Raw genomic sequence first — 18,325 nt, forward strand, 5'->3', positions numbered from 1 at the left:
GCCGTTTGCGCTATCTTCGGAAAACGCCGGCAAAAAAAAAAAAAGGCGCTAAGTAAAGCTATTTTACAAGACTCCCTCACAAGGATGCGGTGCCAGTATCGAAATACAATTTCACACAGCAGTCACATAACCTATAAGAAGGCTTAGGAAGGAGGAAAAAAAAAAAGATGGAATGCAGCAAAGTGGTCCACTGTCTTCCCCCCCCAAAAAAGAGTGAAAGCTGCAGTGAACTAGTGGCGCGGTGGCATACAGACAGGAGTTGTGTAAAAATTGCTCGCCGATGGTTAGCGTGCACCTGGCATCCCGCTCGCTAGCTTGGCAACACTCCTCCCTCATAATTACAATGAGCACCCAGTAATGCAGGCGAGAGAGGCTCAAATCGGAACGCTGTCCTTCGAGACGGCAGGCCTTTTTTTTTTTTTTAAATGGCTATGCAGAGTTCCTCGAAGTGCAGATGGTTGGCTCGTGAAGCAGGTTGGTACGAAAAGGTAAAGAAAGGCTCCTGGTGGGAGGCCATATTGTCGGCAGGCGTTTGTCACGGACATGTTTTAGGCAATGCTCAAATGATTTGCATCACGCAGGCACCTTTGAAAAGCACATTCAGCTCACCCACTTATTTTTATATATGCTGATAGACATTCTGAGTAGATAGATGGATGGATATGTTATATTAATCGTACTTTCCTAGTTTTGGGAAATTCATCATTCGACGGTGTGCATCGTCGAATGATGCCTTATTTTTAGAAACCTCGAGTAAAACTTGAAACTTTAGAGAGACATTAAGCGGTGTCCCTTTGTAGAAATTACAAAATGGACACCTCTGTAGAAAATTTGTATTTTCACATATAACCCAAAAGAGCATATGTATGTATATATATAGATCACCTATAATCCCCAACAGCAAAAATTGAGCAATAAAAAAAACAATTTTTGTCACGGATAAGATGCACCGAAACAAAAGCAGCAGGTCATAACATCATGCAATTGCACAGAAATCATTTTCATGAAGGTATATAAAGGTATAAGTTTTATACCTTTTTTGTTAATATTTATTCAAAACTTTTTTCTTTTTTTTACAGCAATAAAATCAGCATATAAAACACACTACACATTATTCATATATGTCATATATGATATATGTTGTCACTATCTTTTATCCAAGAGCTTATTAATTTTATGCGTAATTTTTATCCTTTAATACTAATTATTAAAACTCTATTTGAATACAGACTATATATATATATATATATATATATATATATATATATATATATATATATATATATATAAAACCGGTATCAGCGCTCACAATGGCTGTCGATCGTGAGACCCAATACCGAATTAAAAATGAGCAGAATAGAAAGCTGACCATTGCAGTTTTGAGAAAAATTTGGGATAAATAGGTCTGTTTTCTTCATAAGCTCTGATTGTATTTTGTTTTTGTTTTTTTCTAAAGTACCAGTGCTAGCTGTACTTGTTTTTGGTATTTGTGACGACTCAAGAGTTGAGGTCTGGTACTGCTATAAGTCTAAAAAAAAAAAAACGAAACTGGGACAACAACACATGTAGCAACACCAGAAAGAGCCTATTATGAATAAATCACGCTGGCAATGAACGCAGCAGCCCTGGCTTTACGTTAGTAAGGGGCGTGGCTTTGGAGCGAGATTTTGAATGGGGGCAGGGAAGAGTGCGGCGAGCCTGCATTCAAATCTTGCTGGCATCAAGTCCCTCTTTATTAATGAAGGTAATGTGGCGAGAGCCGTGCCCGTTGCAACTGAGGCTAATGCCGAGGTAAAGTCGTTATTTCACCCGATATCAGTAAGAAAACCACACGTAAAAACAAGCAAATGAGAAAAAGCCCTTACCTTGAATTCCGTGGCGGTCGCACACCGGAAACAAGTTTATTCTGTGTGGCGTCTTCAAAAAGCGACGATCACCTAGACGGGGAAAACCACCTGCATTTGTACACGGAAGGAAATGGAATTTTGTGTTTTATTTATTTATTTTTTCCGATAAAGCCTAGGAAGCTGCTGCAAATGTAGGTATTTGTTAAAGTAGGCCAAATACGTCCCCTGACAGGAGACAATGCAATCATTAATTGTGTATTCTTGGGTGCCCAAATACGAAGCTGTGTGAGCTTCATATACTGTGTAAGCTTTTTATGGCGGACCCCGGGATGTATTACCGCGCCGCCGTGTCACCCACGGCCAAAAAGGCGAGCTGGGGCCCGCTGCTGTGAGACAAGAGCAAGAACAAGAGAAAAAGTTTTGCGGCTTTTCACGCATTAGCATGTGAAAAGAATAAACGGGCGCATTCTCGGTTACACGCTCCACCTGGCCGCGCACCAGCGTCCTTGTCAGAAGTCCACCCAGCGCACTGGCTAACACTGAAAGACCTCCCGGGGCCGGCGCTGACCATTCTCTTTTGCCCGCGCACCTGCGACTGTTTTTGTGTTTGCTATTTTTCGCTTTGTCTTTTCCTGGCAGCGCGCTATCATCGGAGACACACTTTGCCTCCAAAAGGAATTCTCCCGCCCAACAATGCGTTCTGTTTGTTCGCCGGATGTGGCGGGCCGGAGAGTCAAAACGGCGGAAAACAAAAACGGTCGTAATTAAAATTGCCTCAAGACAAAATAAGCAGGGGGACGCGGCGGAGCTACTTGTTTTTTTTTTTTTTTCTGCGGCGCTCCGGCCGACCCGAGGGCCCTCGCCGACGGGCTCGCGGCGCCCGATCTCCTCGGACAGCTCATCCGGCTTCTTTTCCAAAGGACTTTGCCGCAATGGCTTTGTCCGTTGCTTTCATTGTTTTCTGTCAAACGCATTTACAGCATGACTTCCCAGGTTGATCCCCCCGGTGAGCCACCTGCCCCCTTTTTGTTGGCCGCCACTAGAAACCTGGGCTCATCTTTCCCAAACCCGAAGCAAAGCTGGGCGGGCACTAAGCCTGTTTTTGCTCCGAGTCTTAGCCAGTCTTAGGATGACTGGACTTGAGCGCACATTTTCACAAATTCACACCGCTGTCCCACCGTTTTACTTTTCGCAGCTAACAAAAAAAATACGTCAGCTTCCATCATTCAAACGCGCGTCTGGCCGTAATTAGCCTATCGCTAACCTACGCTCTAGTATTAGATGGTAAGTATTTGGATGAAAAACAATTATAAGCCGTAGACAAATCACAATCAACTCGGGAATCAAAATTTGACACTGTGCACTGCATTTCTATTGACCAAACTCCGGAAAGTCCAAACGTTTGTAAAGTAAAAGAAGCGTACGATGCGGCTAACCCACGGACGTAAGATGTGGCTAACGCACGGATATTAACAAAAAGAAGTAAACTGGTGTGTTAGACCGCCTGACTTTTTTTTCCTGTGGCTTAAGTGAAGGTTCTGGTGGATGCTAATGCTAATTGTTATCTTTTATGTTATGTAGCATGATTAAACAATACCGCTAAGCTAATAGCATTACAGACGAAATCTTTGCGAAAAAAAGGAAAAGTTCAAAATAAACTCGGGTCCACTCATCTGGGTTCAAACTTTGATGGCCATGACCGGGAAAATTGAGGACGTACACACGCAAAAAGGATTTTTAGCACGTATAATGCCAATTTTTTTATTTGTTGATAAGAAGACGGTGTGTTCAGAATGACTGAGATAATGACTCTGACTGAAGATTCATTTAGTTTTAATATAATGTGAAGGGGTCCTGTTGGCGTTTATTGTTTATCGACACAAGACTAGCTTTGACGCTAGTTCCTAGGGCTGCACAATTGTTTGAATTTCAATCGCGATCACGATATTGGCTGCCACGATGAATTAAGCTGACCCTCGGCATTAACATTTAAAAAGGTGGCTACCGTACATGTCAAATCAAGGACTGTCATCCTACCACCAGGGGGCAATGTTTCCCACATGATTACATGGCAAAAGCTTTCCTCCCCCTAATATATTATTTACCAGTGTGAAATGGCGTTAAGTTTCTCACCTGATTCCTAATATATACAGTGCTAGCTGTCAATTGAGACCCATTTCGAAAATTCCGATTGGAATAAAATTGGTTTGAAATTGCCATATTTTTGCCATGTCTTGGGCAAATGTGTTTTAATTATTTACTTTAATTATTTTAGTTTATTATTATTATCACTTGTAAGTATCAAGCCTTTTAAAGCCTTTTTTATATACAGCTTGTTCAAAAAAAGGGCAAATAAAGACACCAAACATGATTAATAATCATGATTGCAATATTGATCAAAAATAACCGTGATTATTATTTTGGCCATAATTGTTCAGCCCTACTAGTTACTGATTTTAAACATTGTAGATTTTTGCGCAGGTCATGAGAGACACTTTGTGGCTAGCGATGTTTTTAGCATTAAAGCGGTGGTGCCGCGCCGTCGTTTTACAATCGGCAAGTTTGAAGCGCAAACATATGATTTTCAATCACATTCGCACGTTGCGTCCACACATTGCCGAGGATGTCGATCCCATCCAAATGTACAGCAGTCAAGTCGCGACTTTGGCGAGAGTTTCAACCGTTAAGCTTATCCCAAAGCGCGCCAGTCAGATGTGAACTTGTGAAACGGCGCGGCACACGCTCGCTTTAAGAGAGAATTAGCCCGAAACTTCTTCTGATCGTCCTGGCGCGTATTTTTCGAGAACATTTCAACACTGTTGTTGTTTTGAGCGCAGTATTAAAACAATACCAAAAACAAAAATACAGAAGCTGGAAAGACGCGGAGGCAAAACAAAGACGTTTTCAAATTTAATCCAACGTAGAGGAAAATAAAAATAGCACATTATGCCCTAATTGAGCGCGGTACAGTCCACAAATACTATTACAAGGCCGATGAGGATTAGCGGCGGAACATACCTAGTTATCTATTTGCCAGTGCCAAGACTGCTAGCAGTGGGCAAGTACATTTCAAAAGCTGGCAAATCCAGTTGTCTCCTAAACACACAAAGTACTTAAATCCGGACCGAACAGAAGAAAAAGACGGATAAAGGGTGCTCTGCATATCACCGAAAAGCTTGCACACTTTTCAGAATCACTGGCTAGGTTAAACAAATATGCTAAGTCGAGATCAAAACAATCCTTTGATCTGCAGCCTAGTTTCCAGAGGAATGGCTTGGCTCTCGTTGTAAATAACTTGTATAAATCTATATAGCGTTTGCCTCCAGGTAATATGAAAAGTGCCAGGGATTGGCGGGCAAAAAACCTTGCGGTTAGGAAATAGATCAGATAAAAGCATATGAATATTTCAGCGGCGCCGCACTCTGCCATTTTGTCGCTCGCCTTCTGACCCCGTGTGATCATTGTACTCGTTTGAAAGCCAACCGGTGACAAGTATCTGATCACACGCGCGCGCGGGGCCCTTCCGTACTTTGTAGCCGGCGCGAGCGGAGCGTTCCTACCTTTGGCGCGCCGGCGGCCCGCAACACTGACGGCAACGTTGTGCCACACTTGCGGGGGGGAAAAAAAAAAAAAAAAAGAGGCCTCCAAGAGTCGCAACTTGCTGACTAACTTTGCTCTGTGTTTTGGTGGCGCGCACAAAGCAAAACGCTGTCCATTCAAAACAGACAGCATCACTCTTTTCACAGAAAAGGGGGGGGGGGGGGGGGGGGGCAGTGAACAATGTGCCATGTGCCCGACTGCAATCACTTTGCAGGCAGGCCTGAACGGTGAGGGCCGCACGGGGCCGGGACCGACTGACACCGCGCCGCGCCTCGCCGCCAACTAACAGAACTACTTTTGTGTCCGCTAAACTCCTCAGAACACTTTTTTTTTCCCCTCCTCTTGTGTTCTTTCAGCGAGACAATTTCTAACACACTCAATCAAATTTACTACAAAGAAAATTTGGACTTACCTTGAAATGATTCCAGGGTGACAAACCTACGGCTTTAGAATTCCACATCAATTGTGTGTGTTTGCTTTTTGATGTTGTGAGTGCGGCGTAGCGAGGGCAATCCAAGTTTTGAATGTTGAAAGGGGTTTAGGTTTTAGTCCAAGATAAAAATGAGGACCTCCAAGAGTTTTGCTGGTGAACATGGAATTCATTTTCATGTAGTACTTTTAAGCCTTATACGTATATTTATCCGGGAGTGACATTTCCTTAATAAAAAAAAAAAAACATCCAGTGAAGCCTCCTCAATTGCTACCTCACTAATTTTTGGGGGGGGTCTACAGTGTATAGCTCAAAAAGCTATACAAGCCATCAAGCTAACAGCCTGTTAATACTCGGTCTTGTTCAGGATGAAGGCACTTTTGCTCCAAACTAAACCACAGCTCATCATTCCACATCAATCGAGTCATTATATACAAGGGCGTTTTGGCAACAAATCTTCCCGACTCTCATAGACGGTGCGCTTGTGGCTGTGAGTGAGAGAGTTGTGCGGAGACATACATGTGAATGGGAATGCATGAGGGAAAATACAACACTATCTGAGCCTGGCCCTTTAAGAAAACTTGCATTGTGGGGAATGGACGTGAGGGAGGGGTAGTGCTCGTGGCTGTGGGGAGAGTTAGCAGCTGCTCACCACACTCTGATGCACCGTTTGTTGTAAAATGAAAGCGTTATGCCCAAAAAGAGACACACGCTTGTTCGGCCTCTATTCTACTCCGTCAAATCGCAGCTATGACTTGGTTCAGAGTGAGTGCCAAGTGAAAATGAGCGACATAAAAAACTTCTAGCTAGCTGCATCGATCTCGTACGCGTTTCACGCAAGTTACCAAAGCACATCTGAACCAATTCAACGAAAAGAGCACACTGAAAGTATTCCTTGGCATCTGTTCTCACCTTCTTGCTCGCTCAGTTTCTCAGTGCTGGCTGCGACACCGCCTCGAAGTTTACTGTGAAATTTGAGAGAAGAGAGAATTAAAGGCTGTACACCTAAACACCGAAATGTTCAACCAAACGGTCAACTTTAATCTGAGAAACGTATGCTTGTTTTATGCTAGCAAAAAGGCCGTTGACAGGCTAGCGGAAGTTAGCATGGGTGTTACGGTTGAATATAAAGGAAGACAGGAAACAACAATACTTACAGGCGTAGCGTTGGCGCCATTCCACGTAGAGATCATACCGGTTGGAGACCTTCTTCGCCGCTTCGATTTACGTGATCGAAAGCAAGCGACTCTAAAAAAAAGCCATCAAAAGCGATTCCCGCTACGCCCAATCGGTTATAAGAAAATGATGGACGCCGTCTTATTATTTTTATTTCTTTTAAGGCCGCGCGCCATACGTAGAGTCGGCACGGCGCAATTTTCGGCGGCGGCGGAGGCGCACGAATTGCGAGGGAACAGAATGTACCATATTCTTGACCCGTCTGCCTCAGATGCGTGCCGTATATGGAAGCGAATGCTGGATGTGAATGGTGTCAAGGCGCTACATGGCAGTCGCTGGAGCGAGCGGCACATATGCATTAGGGGAGAAAATTGTGAAATGACAGATTCCGGGTGTGATACTGAGGGAATGACTAACTAAATAGGAGGGGCGCTCCAGGCTGTTAAGCTTTGCAAAAAGCACTTTGCACATTACTTTATCTTGTCAATCAGATTCCTGGAAGGGAAGAGGTGACTGATAACTTGAATTAATTATTTTCTTTGCATGCATGTGTTAATTCATGTTAATTTATGTCCCTTGCAGGCCCCAGCCAGAATATCCCGAGTAAAGCGCCACCTCTGGCACCCAGATCACCACGCCACTCGCTTTGCATATATTTATATCCAATGAAAGACTTTTTTTTTTTTTTTTTTAATCCTGTTGGAACAAGAACTGACTGCCAAATTTGATTTTTTTTAATGCACTTTTGAAGCTCTTCCTGTTTCACCACTCAACTGAAAAGCAAAGCGCTGTTTTTCCCGCTATGATAGGATTTGAAAGTTACAGATTATATTCGACTAAGTCAATTAGAAATAAGACACAGTTCAACTAGTAGCACAATGTAAATATTCATATCACCTGGAAAGCATGCCGCGTTGCTTTAGAAGCATGTCGGGGCGGAATGGGGGCGGGGGGGGGGCATAAACCTTAAGGAAGTAGGCACTTTTCCCAACATTTATCGAGGAATACAAATGGAAATATGATGCTTGGCGGGTTTTCCCACAGATATTGCATGATGGCATATAGCAATATTCTTTGCACAATTTCAGAATGATGTTCTATGTTTCCGTTACATTATTAAAAAAATTATAGTCCTTTAAAGATGGGAGACTTTGTGAAAATGTTCAAAAAGATGCTGGTAACATTATAAGTCGTTTTCTTTTCCTATTGGATATTTTATATGGATTATTATTTGGTGAATTTGTTGTTGTTTTTTCTTTAATCACCAACAATCTTCTTGCAGTCCTGTAGTATCTTCGTTCCGGGTTGCTTTTTTTATGAAAACAATAATTAGTTTGGGCCGTGCTCGAAACAGTTCTAACAGTTCTGATGCCTCGATTTTAGCGGATCTCTGTACAAACTCTTACAAAACGTGATAAGGTGCTCAAAGGGAACTCGGGAAGATTCGGGTTGTGTTTTTAACAAAAAATGTGCTTCATGCATTAAAGAATACGTGTTTTTTTTTTTTTTTTAAAGAGCATGATTTGGGCTTTGACAGGCGATGCATATGTTGATTTAAATTTTGGCTTGGCAAAGCTTATTCTGGTTGTGAATGTTGTCTGTTGCATACATTTGGGTTCAGCTAAGCAGTATTCACCTTCAAATCTTCCAGTTATGCAAACTGCAAATAAAAGTAGTTATGACAAAATGGAAATTTACCTTTCAATTTAAACACATTTTTTTCGTCTTTTCCCGAATTCAAAAGGCAGTGATATGAAATGTAATGACTACACACAGTGTGAGGTGTTTCATTATTTTTTAAACATGATTACGCTAATAGAAAATCAAAACTCAGAATATATTATATGTCCAAATGATTTTAAGCAGGAATTGGCCAAGTGAAAAGTGCACACACTTTGCAAACTATAAACATTGCATTTTTTTTCCCTAGTTTTGTAAATGCTTTAAAAGGCATAATAATGATGTTTACACCCACGAAAAACTGAAAAATGGTATGGTGTTGTCTTCGTGGTCGTGATGATGACACTTTTAAGACATAGCCATTAACTGGTCTCTACCGCCACCTACTGTCTTGAGGTGAAACATAAGTCAACAAAGAAGTTTCTGTTTGCTGACATAGTATGCCCAACTGAATGTTGCAAAAATTGCAGGAAATCAATGTCATAAATCCTATTAAAACGTATCTCAAAAATTGTAATTATGATGGGTTTATATGGTCCAAAATTTGGACAATAATTATTTTTGTACACAAAAACTCGCATGTCCAGCTGCAATCACATAGAAACTGTTGCCTTTTAGAATGTTTCCATGTTTTAATCATCTGCTGGAAACTCTAGCACCATAGTGGTTTTTTTTCCCCCATTTATTCTTTTATAAATGATAAATTTCCATAATTTGTAACATAATACCACAATCTCACGCAATAGCGATAGCACTTAGGGTGCCACTATCATGAAATATTTGGACAAATCATTCAAAGCCATGAAGAGCAGGTTGAGTATCTGAATTTTGCATGTATCCAAATTCCAAAGAAAACTTTTTTTTTGCGGCAAATGTATGCAGAGGGCTTTGCGTCGCGGACAGCTCGGGACGGAGGGGCGACTCTCGCACTTGCAAGAATTGCCGAACTGAGCAATCGGCGTTAAAGGCTTTGACAAATCCAAGTTCCCTCGGCGACGGCGGATGAGAGGAGCGAGTCGACATTTGCGCGACGAGCGGAGAAACGGCGACAAGTTCTAACAAGGAAAAGCCTGCCAGGTGGCGAACTGGCTGCACCAACAGAACGCACAATCTGTCTGCTTCTCCTTCCAAAGCGTTGACAGCTGCCATGGCCAGCCTCGCGCGCTGGCGCCGGCGCTGGGCGGCTCCTCCGCTCGCTAGTGTTTCCCGCTAACCTCTGCGAAGGGGTCACCTGGCCCCCTCTGCCGCCCGTCTGGGGGCTCCTGCTGGCCCCCTGGAGACCCGCCCGCTCGGGTTCCTCGGCCGGCCGAGCTCCTTTGGCGCGCCCGGCCAAAGTGGCGGGCCCCTGACCCTTTCTTTTTCGCTCGGAGAAGATAACGCAAAGGAGAAGCCCGCTTTTTGATCCTTTCTTCACGGCCCGGCGGCAGACGGGCACGCGGGCCGCTCTCGACGCTAATAGCATGTCTAGAGAAGCGCTTAAATATCACAAAATGTCGTATTTGGAATCATGGGTCGAGGAGAAGGGCGCAAAAAAGTATTAGGGCTAATGAAAATTTAACGGCGCTTGCAAGATACCGTATTTTCCGCACTATAAGGTGCACCGGATTATAAGGCGGACCCTCAATTAATGACACATTCGAAAACCTTTTCCATTTATAAGGCGCACCGGATTATAAGGCGCACCCTCAATTAATGACATATTTGAAAACTTTTTCAATCACAATATAGTAATACTCAAAGTAATAACAATAATAACTCAATAACTCTGAACTCTCAATAGCATAATAACTCAATGTCAATATGAGCAACCTTGTGCAACTGTAAACACACAAAAGAAACAGGTAGAGCTTACTTTAGCACTTCATTCCCCACCTACCAATCCCAATCTCAATACTGATCCATATATAAGGCGCACCTGATTATAAGGCGCACCATCAGCTTTTTTTTAAAAAATAAGGCTTTTAGGTGTGCCTTATAGTGCGGAAAATACGGTAAGTCAATTTAGAATGGAATAGAACAGAATAGAATGCCTTTGTTGTCATTGTTTTATTGCTATAGAACAAAATAAGGAGCACTGCTCTGATTGGTGCATTTTAACGCTTGTTCTGTATTTTAATCACTTTTGGGTCATATTCTTTCATTCTTGCTGTATTTTATCCGAGGGATGGCATACTCTTGGTAGTGTGAGAACTAAGCGGTCATGCCATGTTGAAATTTGATATGCTGTCAACATCCGGGTGAAATTTCAGCTCCCTAGTGTCTTCTCTCAATGTTTAAAAGATTGTACAAAAAACTACACAAGGGTTAAATAAATACATAATAAAAGATAAAAAACATTGTTCCACAGAGCGCATTTGTTATTTTCATTGTGTTCTTGTTTTGTTGTTATTCAGAGTGTTAAGAGCTCCGAGGGGAAAAGCTGCAGCTGGCTTTTTTTTTTTTTGATACATTAGAGGTGCAGCGATTCCTCCACAGCATGAATTCTTTAACAATTTAATCAACCCTAGATTCATTGTTTTGAGATCTTGCTGTGTGAATGCAGGAAACAGTTGCACGTAAATGATTCGGCACCATTTGTTGGATTTTGTCCATCACGCCAATATAAAGAAATTCCAAAAAGGCTAATATTTTACTCATGTGGACAATACCATATTTATCATTCAGAAATACCCAATTTAATCCCAATGCAAAATTCAATTCCTTGGGAAAGAATTTTTATTAGGAAATTCTTTGTTTTTCAACAACATATTGCAAATTTTTTTCAAACTCATTCCAGTGCCCTTAATATCATTAAATATTTTTTTTCTTTTTTTATCCTGATACTTGATGAAAGTAGCGAAAAACACCATTAACTTCGGACCATAAGCCGCGGCTTTTATCTTTTATTATGCTCAAATAGTTTTCAGATTATGGTATTTGATATCTTATGTGAACTATAGGCAAGGTGAATTATGGGCAATTCAATAGAATTATCATTCAAGCAAAAAAAAAACGCTATTGAAGTACTGCATTGATTCCGTTGATCACATTTGTCAAACTCAAGGCCCTTTATTTGGCACGCGAAGGGTTAGGACTTCAAGTTTCTGGCTAAAATATTACATTTGCAAGTTATCGTCAAGTTTTACACGTTTTTTTTTTTTTTTTTCCCAAAACACTTTTAAAGTTTTTCAGATTTCAAAACGTGTAATTTGTGACAATAATACATATATACTACACTTTTATAATACTTATAGCACTTATATACCAGTGCTACGTATAGCTATCATTTAGCTATCATTCAGTCCCGGCGTCCACACTCATGGGTGCTGTTTTGACCTCGGTGGCACTAGCTTAAACGCTAGCAACATGCCTTTCTATTGTTTTCTTCCTAAGTGACGCAACGACTCGAGTTTCTAGAAGTCGCCGACCCGAGGTCTGAGCCGAGCACTTGCGGTAAACAGATAACCGGGAGCCATTTTGTTTCTGACAAAGAAGCCCCCGGTCGGCCGACGAGCGGAGCCAATCGCGCGGAGGCTAAATGCGCAAACCTAGCACTGCAACCGTGCTAAAAATAAAAAGCTGGCAAAGTTCTTCCCATCCCTTATTGGTGCCATAGTTTGATTTCACATTTAGCATTTGCATTCCCCTCCGCGTAAACATTTCATTCTTCCCCCTTGCTGCAGCACAATGAGACTTGAGTGACTTTGGCAGCAGATTTTTGGATGGCTGCTCCCCAATCCACCAGTGTATGTTATCAGCAGGTAAACAAGCTTTCCAACAAAGCCATAATGGCGCGGCAAGCGGGCATAAAGAGGCTCATCTCAAAAAGCTATACAAGCCATCAAAGCCGGTGTCATTTGCTCGACACCGCGCTGCAGCTGCACGACGGAAAAAAAACAAAGAAAAAAAAAACGTCCCCGCCTATTTCCAGACACTTCCCAACTATTTGTATCGATGATATACTTGTCGGCGTAAGCCGGCAGATTACAAAAATAAGACAAGGCCGTTTTTAATGTTTGCTTTTGTTTGGCGGCGGGGAATCAAAAACGGTGTCACGCGCCACATTAACGCGATTTGCGCAACAAGCTATTTGAATAATTATTGCCACACTTGCGGCTATATTTGGAAGGATTACCCGTGCGATTCTAGTTGACGGCTAAAGAATTTGACGACTTGAAATAGAGGAGGCTTGCACCGGGGGGTAACTTTCATCTGTTCCAAATGAAAGGCCACCGAATACAATACCAGCAGTATTCTTCACTCGCACACACCACCCCTATTCAAATCTTTTTTTTTTTTTTTACTTTAATTCTAGTTTTACGCCTCTCAATACTGAGTTGGGACGCTAAAATACATCGAAAGACTTCCAGATACTGAAGACATTAAGTTCCATGTGGACAAATATTTTCAGAAGGATAATTGGTAACTGGGAGCGCAAATGAAATGCTGGCCAATCATGTTGATGACACCCAAGGGGGCGGGACCTAAGGAGGATAATTGCTATTTATTTTCATATAACTCAAAATAGGATTCTCGGCGGCGCAGTGGTTAGCATGTCCGGTTCGGGGACCCGAGTTCAAATCCGTCGCGTCGCCTTATCGTGTGGAGTTTGCATGTTCTCCCCAAGCCTGTGTGGGTTCTGTCCAGGCACTAAGCACTTCCTCCCACACTCCAAAAACAAGCATAGCAGGTGTAGGACATACTAATTTGTCCTTTGGTGTGATTGGGTGTGTGAATGGCTGTTCATCCCCTGTGTCCTCCGATTGGCTGGCAACGAATTCACATGGGATAGGCACCAGCAAGCCTGCAACCCCCGGATGGCTATGTAGATTTTTTTTTAACTTTACCCTATTAAAGGGGCCGCAACATAATATTTAAATACTTTCGCAGTGCAATATGTCCATATAAGTTACGTTTGGCACGTAGGCGACTTAATTGTCGATTAATTTAATTTCCATCCATACACCGCTCTCACTAACATGCGTTCCGTCGATAAAATCAGTCCCCGTGTATTCATAATAGTTCCGCCTTCGGGTGAATTATTTACCACTGACCCAAACACACAATTTGGCCACTTCAGCATTTTCCACAGTAAAACGTTGTAGCCAATGAAGGAAAGGTTGCGGTTTACTTGGCAGACTCGGTGCAAAATCCCTCCTCCTAAACTCAAGAACCAAAACGAAACTAAAAGACGCGGATATGGTCAGCGTGTTTTCCTTTGCACAGGCGGTGCGGGGAGTTGTTTCTTTTTCGCGCTTGTCGTCATTGGTAGCTTTTATAAGTATGCATATTTTATTTCATGTTTTTCAACGTGACGAGAATTTTTTATCATTTACTTCTTTGATGTTAATTTATGGTTTCAACTGTCTTCGTATGTCCGATTTTGACTTGTGCAATGGCTGTTTTTACGTAAACGTCAAAAGATTTCTTTTCTGGGCTGGCGGGGAATTTGTGAATTTATGAACTGCCATCGGTAGCTTTATAAGCATAGATATCTTTAATATATTTTTTCAAAATGAGACAACAATTTTTAGTATTTTTTTCAGTTTACTGTTTTGATGTTAATTTTTACGGTTTCAACTGTACATACAGTGTGTATGATTTTGACTTGTGCAACAGCTATTTTTGTTTTTATGTCAGAAAATCCTTTTTTTTCTAGACAGGCAGTGAATAAGCGAACTCATTGACTATCATTGATAATAAGTATACATGTTTTTAATAATTTTTTTCAACATGAGACAAGAAAGTTTCAGCATGTTTTGATGTTAATTCGGATGGTTTCAAGTGTGTTTGTGTGATTTTGACTTGTGCAATGGCTACATTTGTTTTTACAGCACTCTATAAAAAAAAAAAAAAAAGCAGAGTTTCGTCCTGAAGGGATAAAACGTTGTTTACGATTCGCTCGCCTGACTGGACTTTGGGGTCCGTACAGGAAAAGCCTAGATCCCTCACACTTGCTTTTTATCTTCCGCTTGCACTTGTTTTCCACCGACTTCTATTTTTGCAGATCTGAACGGTGGCGCAAACTTGGCTTAAGAGGCGTGCAAGGATCCACTTTTCATCTGTTGAGGCGCACTGGATGCTCCCCGCCAAAAGTTTACTGCGAATGTGCCTTTTGGGTACGGCAAACCTACGCAATTTTTTGCTTTGCGAGGGAGCCTCAAAAGCTCCCCTTTCACACGGCTAATGAGGCATAAAACGCCGCCATCAGTCGGTGACAATTTCCAATCCCGAACCGATAAATGTGTTGAAATTTCAAATGCATGCGGATGCGCGTGTTACTAATAGCGATTATGTGGGCCGGGGAAAGCAAAAAGCTAAGTCGAGCAGGCTTCCAGTCATATTTCGCCGACATTTCATCACACATTTAATCTGGCCCTGTCTAAGATTTCCTCCTCAACCTGTAGTGCGAGCACAATGGCGGATGAGATTATGAAGCATGTCTGTTCAAGCATGTCTGTTTGATCATCATTGTGTTTAGGTGAACTTCTCCACTTGACAGCAGATATATAACCTAATCTCTCTCGCAGGCAATGAATGGGGCGGAAATGTGACGGCATTAAGTCGATTTCCTCCTTGCTTTGCACTTTCAGCCTTAATTCCCTCCTGGCTTTTTACGAACGCTGGCATTCATTTCGATTTCAAAAATATAAAAATGGTACGTGAAAGCTTGCCTATTCGTTTTCATTGATCTGTCATTTGAGGTTCGCCCCCCCCCCCCCCCCCCCCCGCTCTGCAAACAATGCTTGTTTATTTGCAGCCGCATCTATCTCAAAGAGTGTCAGGGAATCGAACAAAACTTGCGTATTATCCGCAAAGGACAAAAGGGCGAGATTTGACATCCTTTGTCGACACGGTCTTGATATTTGCCGCGTGCGTTTGGCAACGGCGTGTTGACACAAGGAGGAAAAGGCATCGTGACTGCGGCCCGATCCGAAAGCAGGTCCACGTCTTGCGAACAAGTTGAGGATGTCAAATGCGCAAGCAATTTGACGACATGCTAATTATTGGGGCTGCAGTGGAGTTCATAAACAAACTACCGTATTTTCTGCACTATAAGGCGCACCGGATTATAAGGCGCACCCTCAATTAATGACATATTTTAAAACTTTTTCAATCACAATAAAGTAATACTCAAAGTAATGACAATAACTCAGATAATAACTCTCAATAGCATAATAACTCAATGTCAATATGAGCAACCTTGTTCAACTGTAAACAGGTAAAGCTTACTTTATCACTTCATTCCCCATCTACGAATCCCAATCTCAATATTGATCCATGTATAAGGCGCACCTGATTATAATCAATCGAAAGCTGTGCAAAGACTTACCATAGTACTTCCATCTGCTTTGCAAGAAATAACAACAAAAGGAACCAACGTGTCTTTTTTATGAATGTATGTATTAAATCATTTAATGCCAAAGATGCATTTTAACGTTGTTTTAAGAGTCCATTCACATTTTTTTTTGTTTGGTTGACTAAAATAGCTAGAATTAAGTAAACTATTCTTTAAAAAGAATTATTTCAGCAATTAAGTAATAAGGTCATCAATTACTTTAGATATTTAATTACTATAGTAACTATTACATGAGGTTCTAAATTAATGACTGATTACTTTAGTAATGGATTAGATGATGGATTAGAACAAGCCATTTTAAGACACTCTTTTAGCCTAAAACTTGAAAATGGTTGGAAAACAAATACATTTAAAAAACATACAAATGACTGGATATGAATGTCTGGAAAATATCCCCTTTGGATTGAATTAGCTAAATTTTAATTCATTTCCAATTGTGCTAAATGAGAATCCTGATTGTGATGGGTACCAACATTTTACCACAACCTTTGTGATTAAAACTGTATTTGCATGATATGAATTAAGGAGAAAATGATACGATGGTTGCTCTCAGCCCAACTAAGTTTTTGAACCAAAGGACCACTTTTTTTTTTTTTTTTACTCGAGTCATCGTTCAAGAATATAATTGTCATCCGTCTACTAATTAAAAAAAGGTTAGTTGCGGCACTAATTGACCTACAAATTGAAATCCCAAAATAGATATTTTTTTTCTGAATTGCTAGCACACCTTAACTCAATTTCCAGCGTGGCTATTTTGTTACTTTTATACCTCGTCTGCATTTACCGTCCCTAACGGCACGAAGAAAGCATCCATTCATCTATTGTCGATTTGTTTTTGGGGGGGGGGGGGGGGGGGGGGTGTAGTCATTTAGACGGGTGACAAAGAGAACAGAAGGCAAAAGGTGGCCGCTACGGCGTCCAGGCCGCATAACTCTCTAGCCAATTAAGAGCTGGCCTGCGTCATCAAGTGTTTGCAGAGGGAAGTTTGACGGGCTTTCAAAGGTTTAAGCGGAAAGGGGGCGGCTTCCCACGGAGCCCGAGGAGCGGGGCTCCCGGCGGCGCCGGGCTCAGCGGGGGGTTGTAAACATTTACACTAAGAGCCCGTCCAGTGCACATGCTCGGCGCTTGCCAGCCACCTCGCCGCGTCGCATATTTTGTCATTCGGGCCCATCCCGAAAATTGTAGGAATCACACCATCAATTTATGAAGGAGCCATCCAAAATGTGACAAGAGGCTTATGCTGAGCGGAGGAAAGGGAGCTAAACATTGTTGAAACACCCCGAGACCCACATGGTACGGGAGCGCTCGGCGGCGAGCTGCGATGCGCCCCGCTGTGAACTGGGAAAGTGATGTTGGTGGGCTCGCGTCTCGGCGAGGGCCGCCGCGTTGCCGGGCCCCCCTGTTCCCAGCCTTTTTCAAGTCTGCCTGCCTGCATGTCCGCCTGCCAACTGCAAGGCTTCCTCTCAAAAGGCAAATTCAATGAAGGCGCTATATAGTGTGCCCAATTCCCCCCACTCTTTTCAAGGTGCCATGAAAGCTATTTGCCACTATAGATGCCACAAAAGTCACGCGTCGTTATTTTTAAGGCACTTTGTCGGGAAAATTGCAATATCTTCAAAGGCAAAATCAAGTGCCGCAGCCTATTATTTACAAAAGTTTACATCGATTTTTTTTTTTTAACCCCTCGGTATCAATTTTGACCCAAAATGGGCCGTTGAGCGAGACCGGCGCTTCTCAAAGGAACTCCTTGGTACTTGTGATTTTAAATTAAACAAATGTGCAAAAATCACTTTAAAAGTAATTATTGAAGTCATTAAATGTTTCGGGAAATTATAAGTTCGTAAAAGTAATTTTATGTTCAGAAGGTTGTTCAATTTCATCATTTTAAAAACCCAGATTCTCCCCCAAACTGGAATGGTTTGACCCATCTTGTCTCGTTACCTGTCAAGTTAGTTATGAGTTATTTTTGTGAACACATCTCTACTATTATTCCAAAAGAGGACACTTAGGATGAATATGTTTCTGTGGATAAATATTTATTGATAATTATTTCTTTTTGAGAACAGGTCTGACGCTTTATATTGATTTTTTGTGGACAAATATGCATTAACAATTAAGTTAATAATTTATTTTTGTAAACAGATCTCTAATGTATTCCCAAAAGAGGACGCTTTATGGTTAATATTTTTCTGTGGACAAATATTTATAATTATTTCTTTTTGAGAACAGGTCTGACACTTAGTTGGTTAATTT

The 18,325-nt window shown here is 41.7% G+C and overlaps 1 protein-coding gene across 1 annotated transcript in view; it reads right to left on the reverse strand.

The window, feature by feature from the left end:
• Nucleotides 1–10,195, reverse strand: part of st18 (ST18 C2H2C-type zinc finger transcription factor) — a 70,017-nt gene extending 59,822 nt beyond the window's left edge. Inside the window, exons 1-3 of the mRNA XM_088429531.1 lie at nt 9,948–10,195; nt 5,408–5,523; nt 1,866–1,937 (exon numbers count right to left, since the gene is read on the reverse strand). Of these exons, the coding sequence (XP_088285657.1) occupies nt 1,866–1,937; nt 5,408–5,523; nt 9,948–10,195 (436 nt within the window). The remainder of the gene's footprint in view (nt 1–1,865; nt 1,938–5,407; nt 5,524–9,947) is intronic.
• Nucleotides 10,196–18,325: the final 8,130 nt, after the last annotated feature.

Source organism: Hippichthys cyanospilos, chromosome 12, assembly GCF_059441005.1.
Source record: "Hippichthys cyanospilos isolate Australia breed blue-spotted pipefish chromosome 12, RoL_Hcya_1.0, whole genome shotgun sequence".
Classification (NCBI taxonomy): domain Eukaryota; kingdom Metazoa; phylum Chordata; class Actinopteri; order Syngnathiformes; family Syngnathidae; genus Hippichthys; species Hippichthys cyanospilos.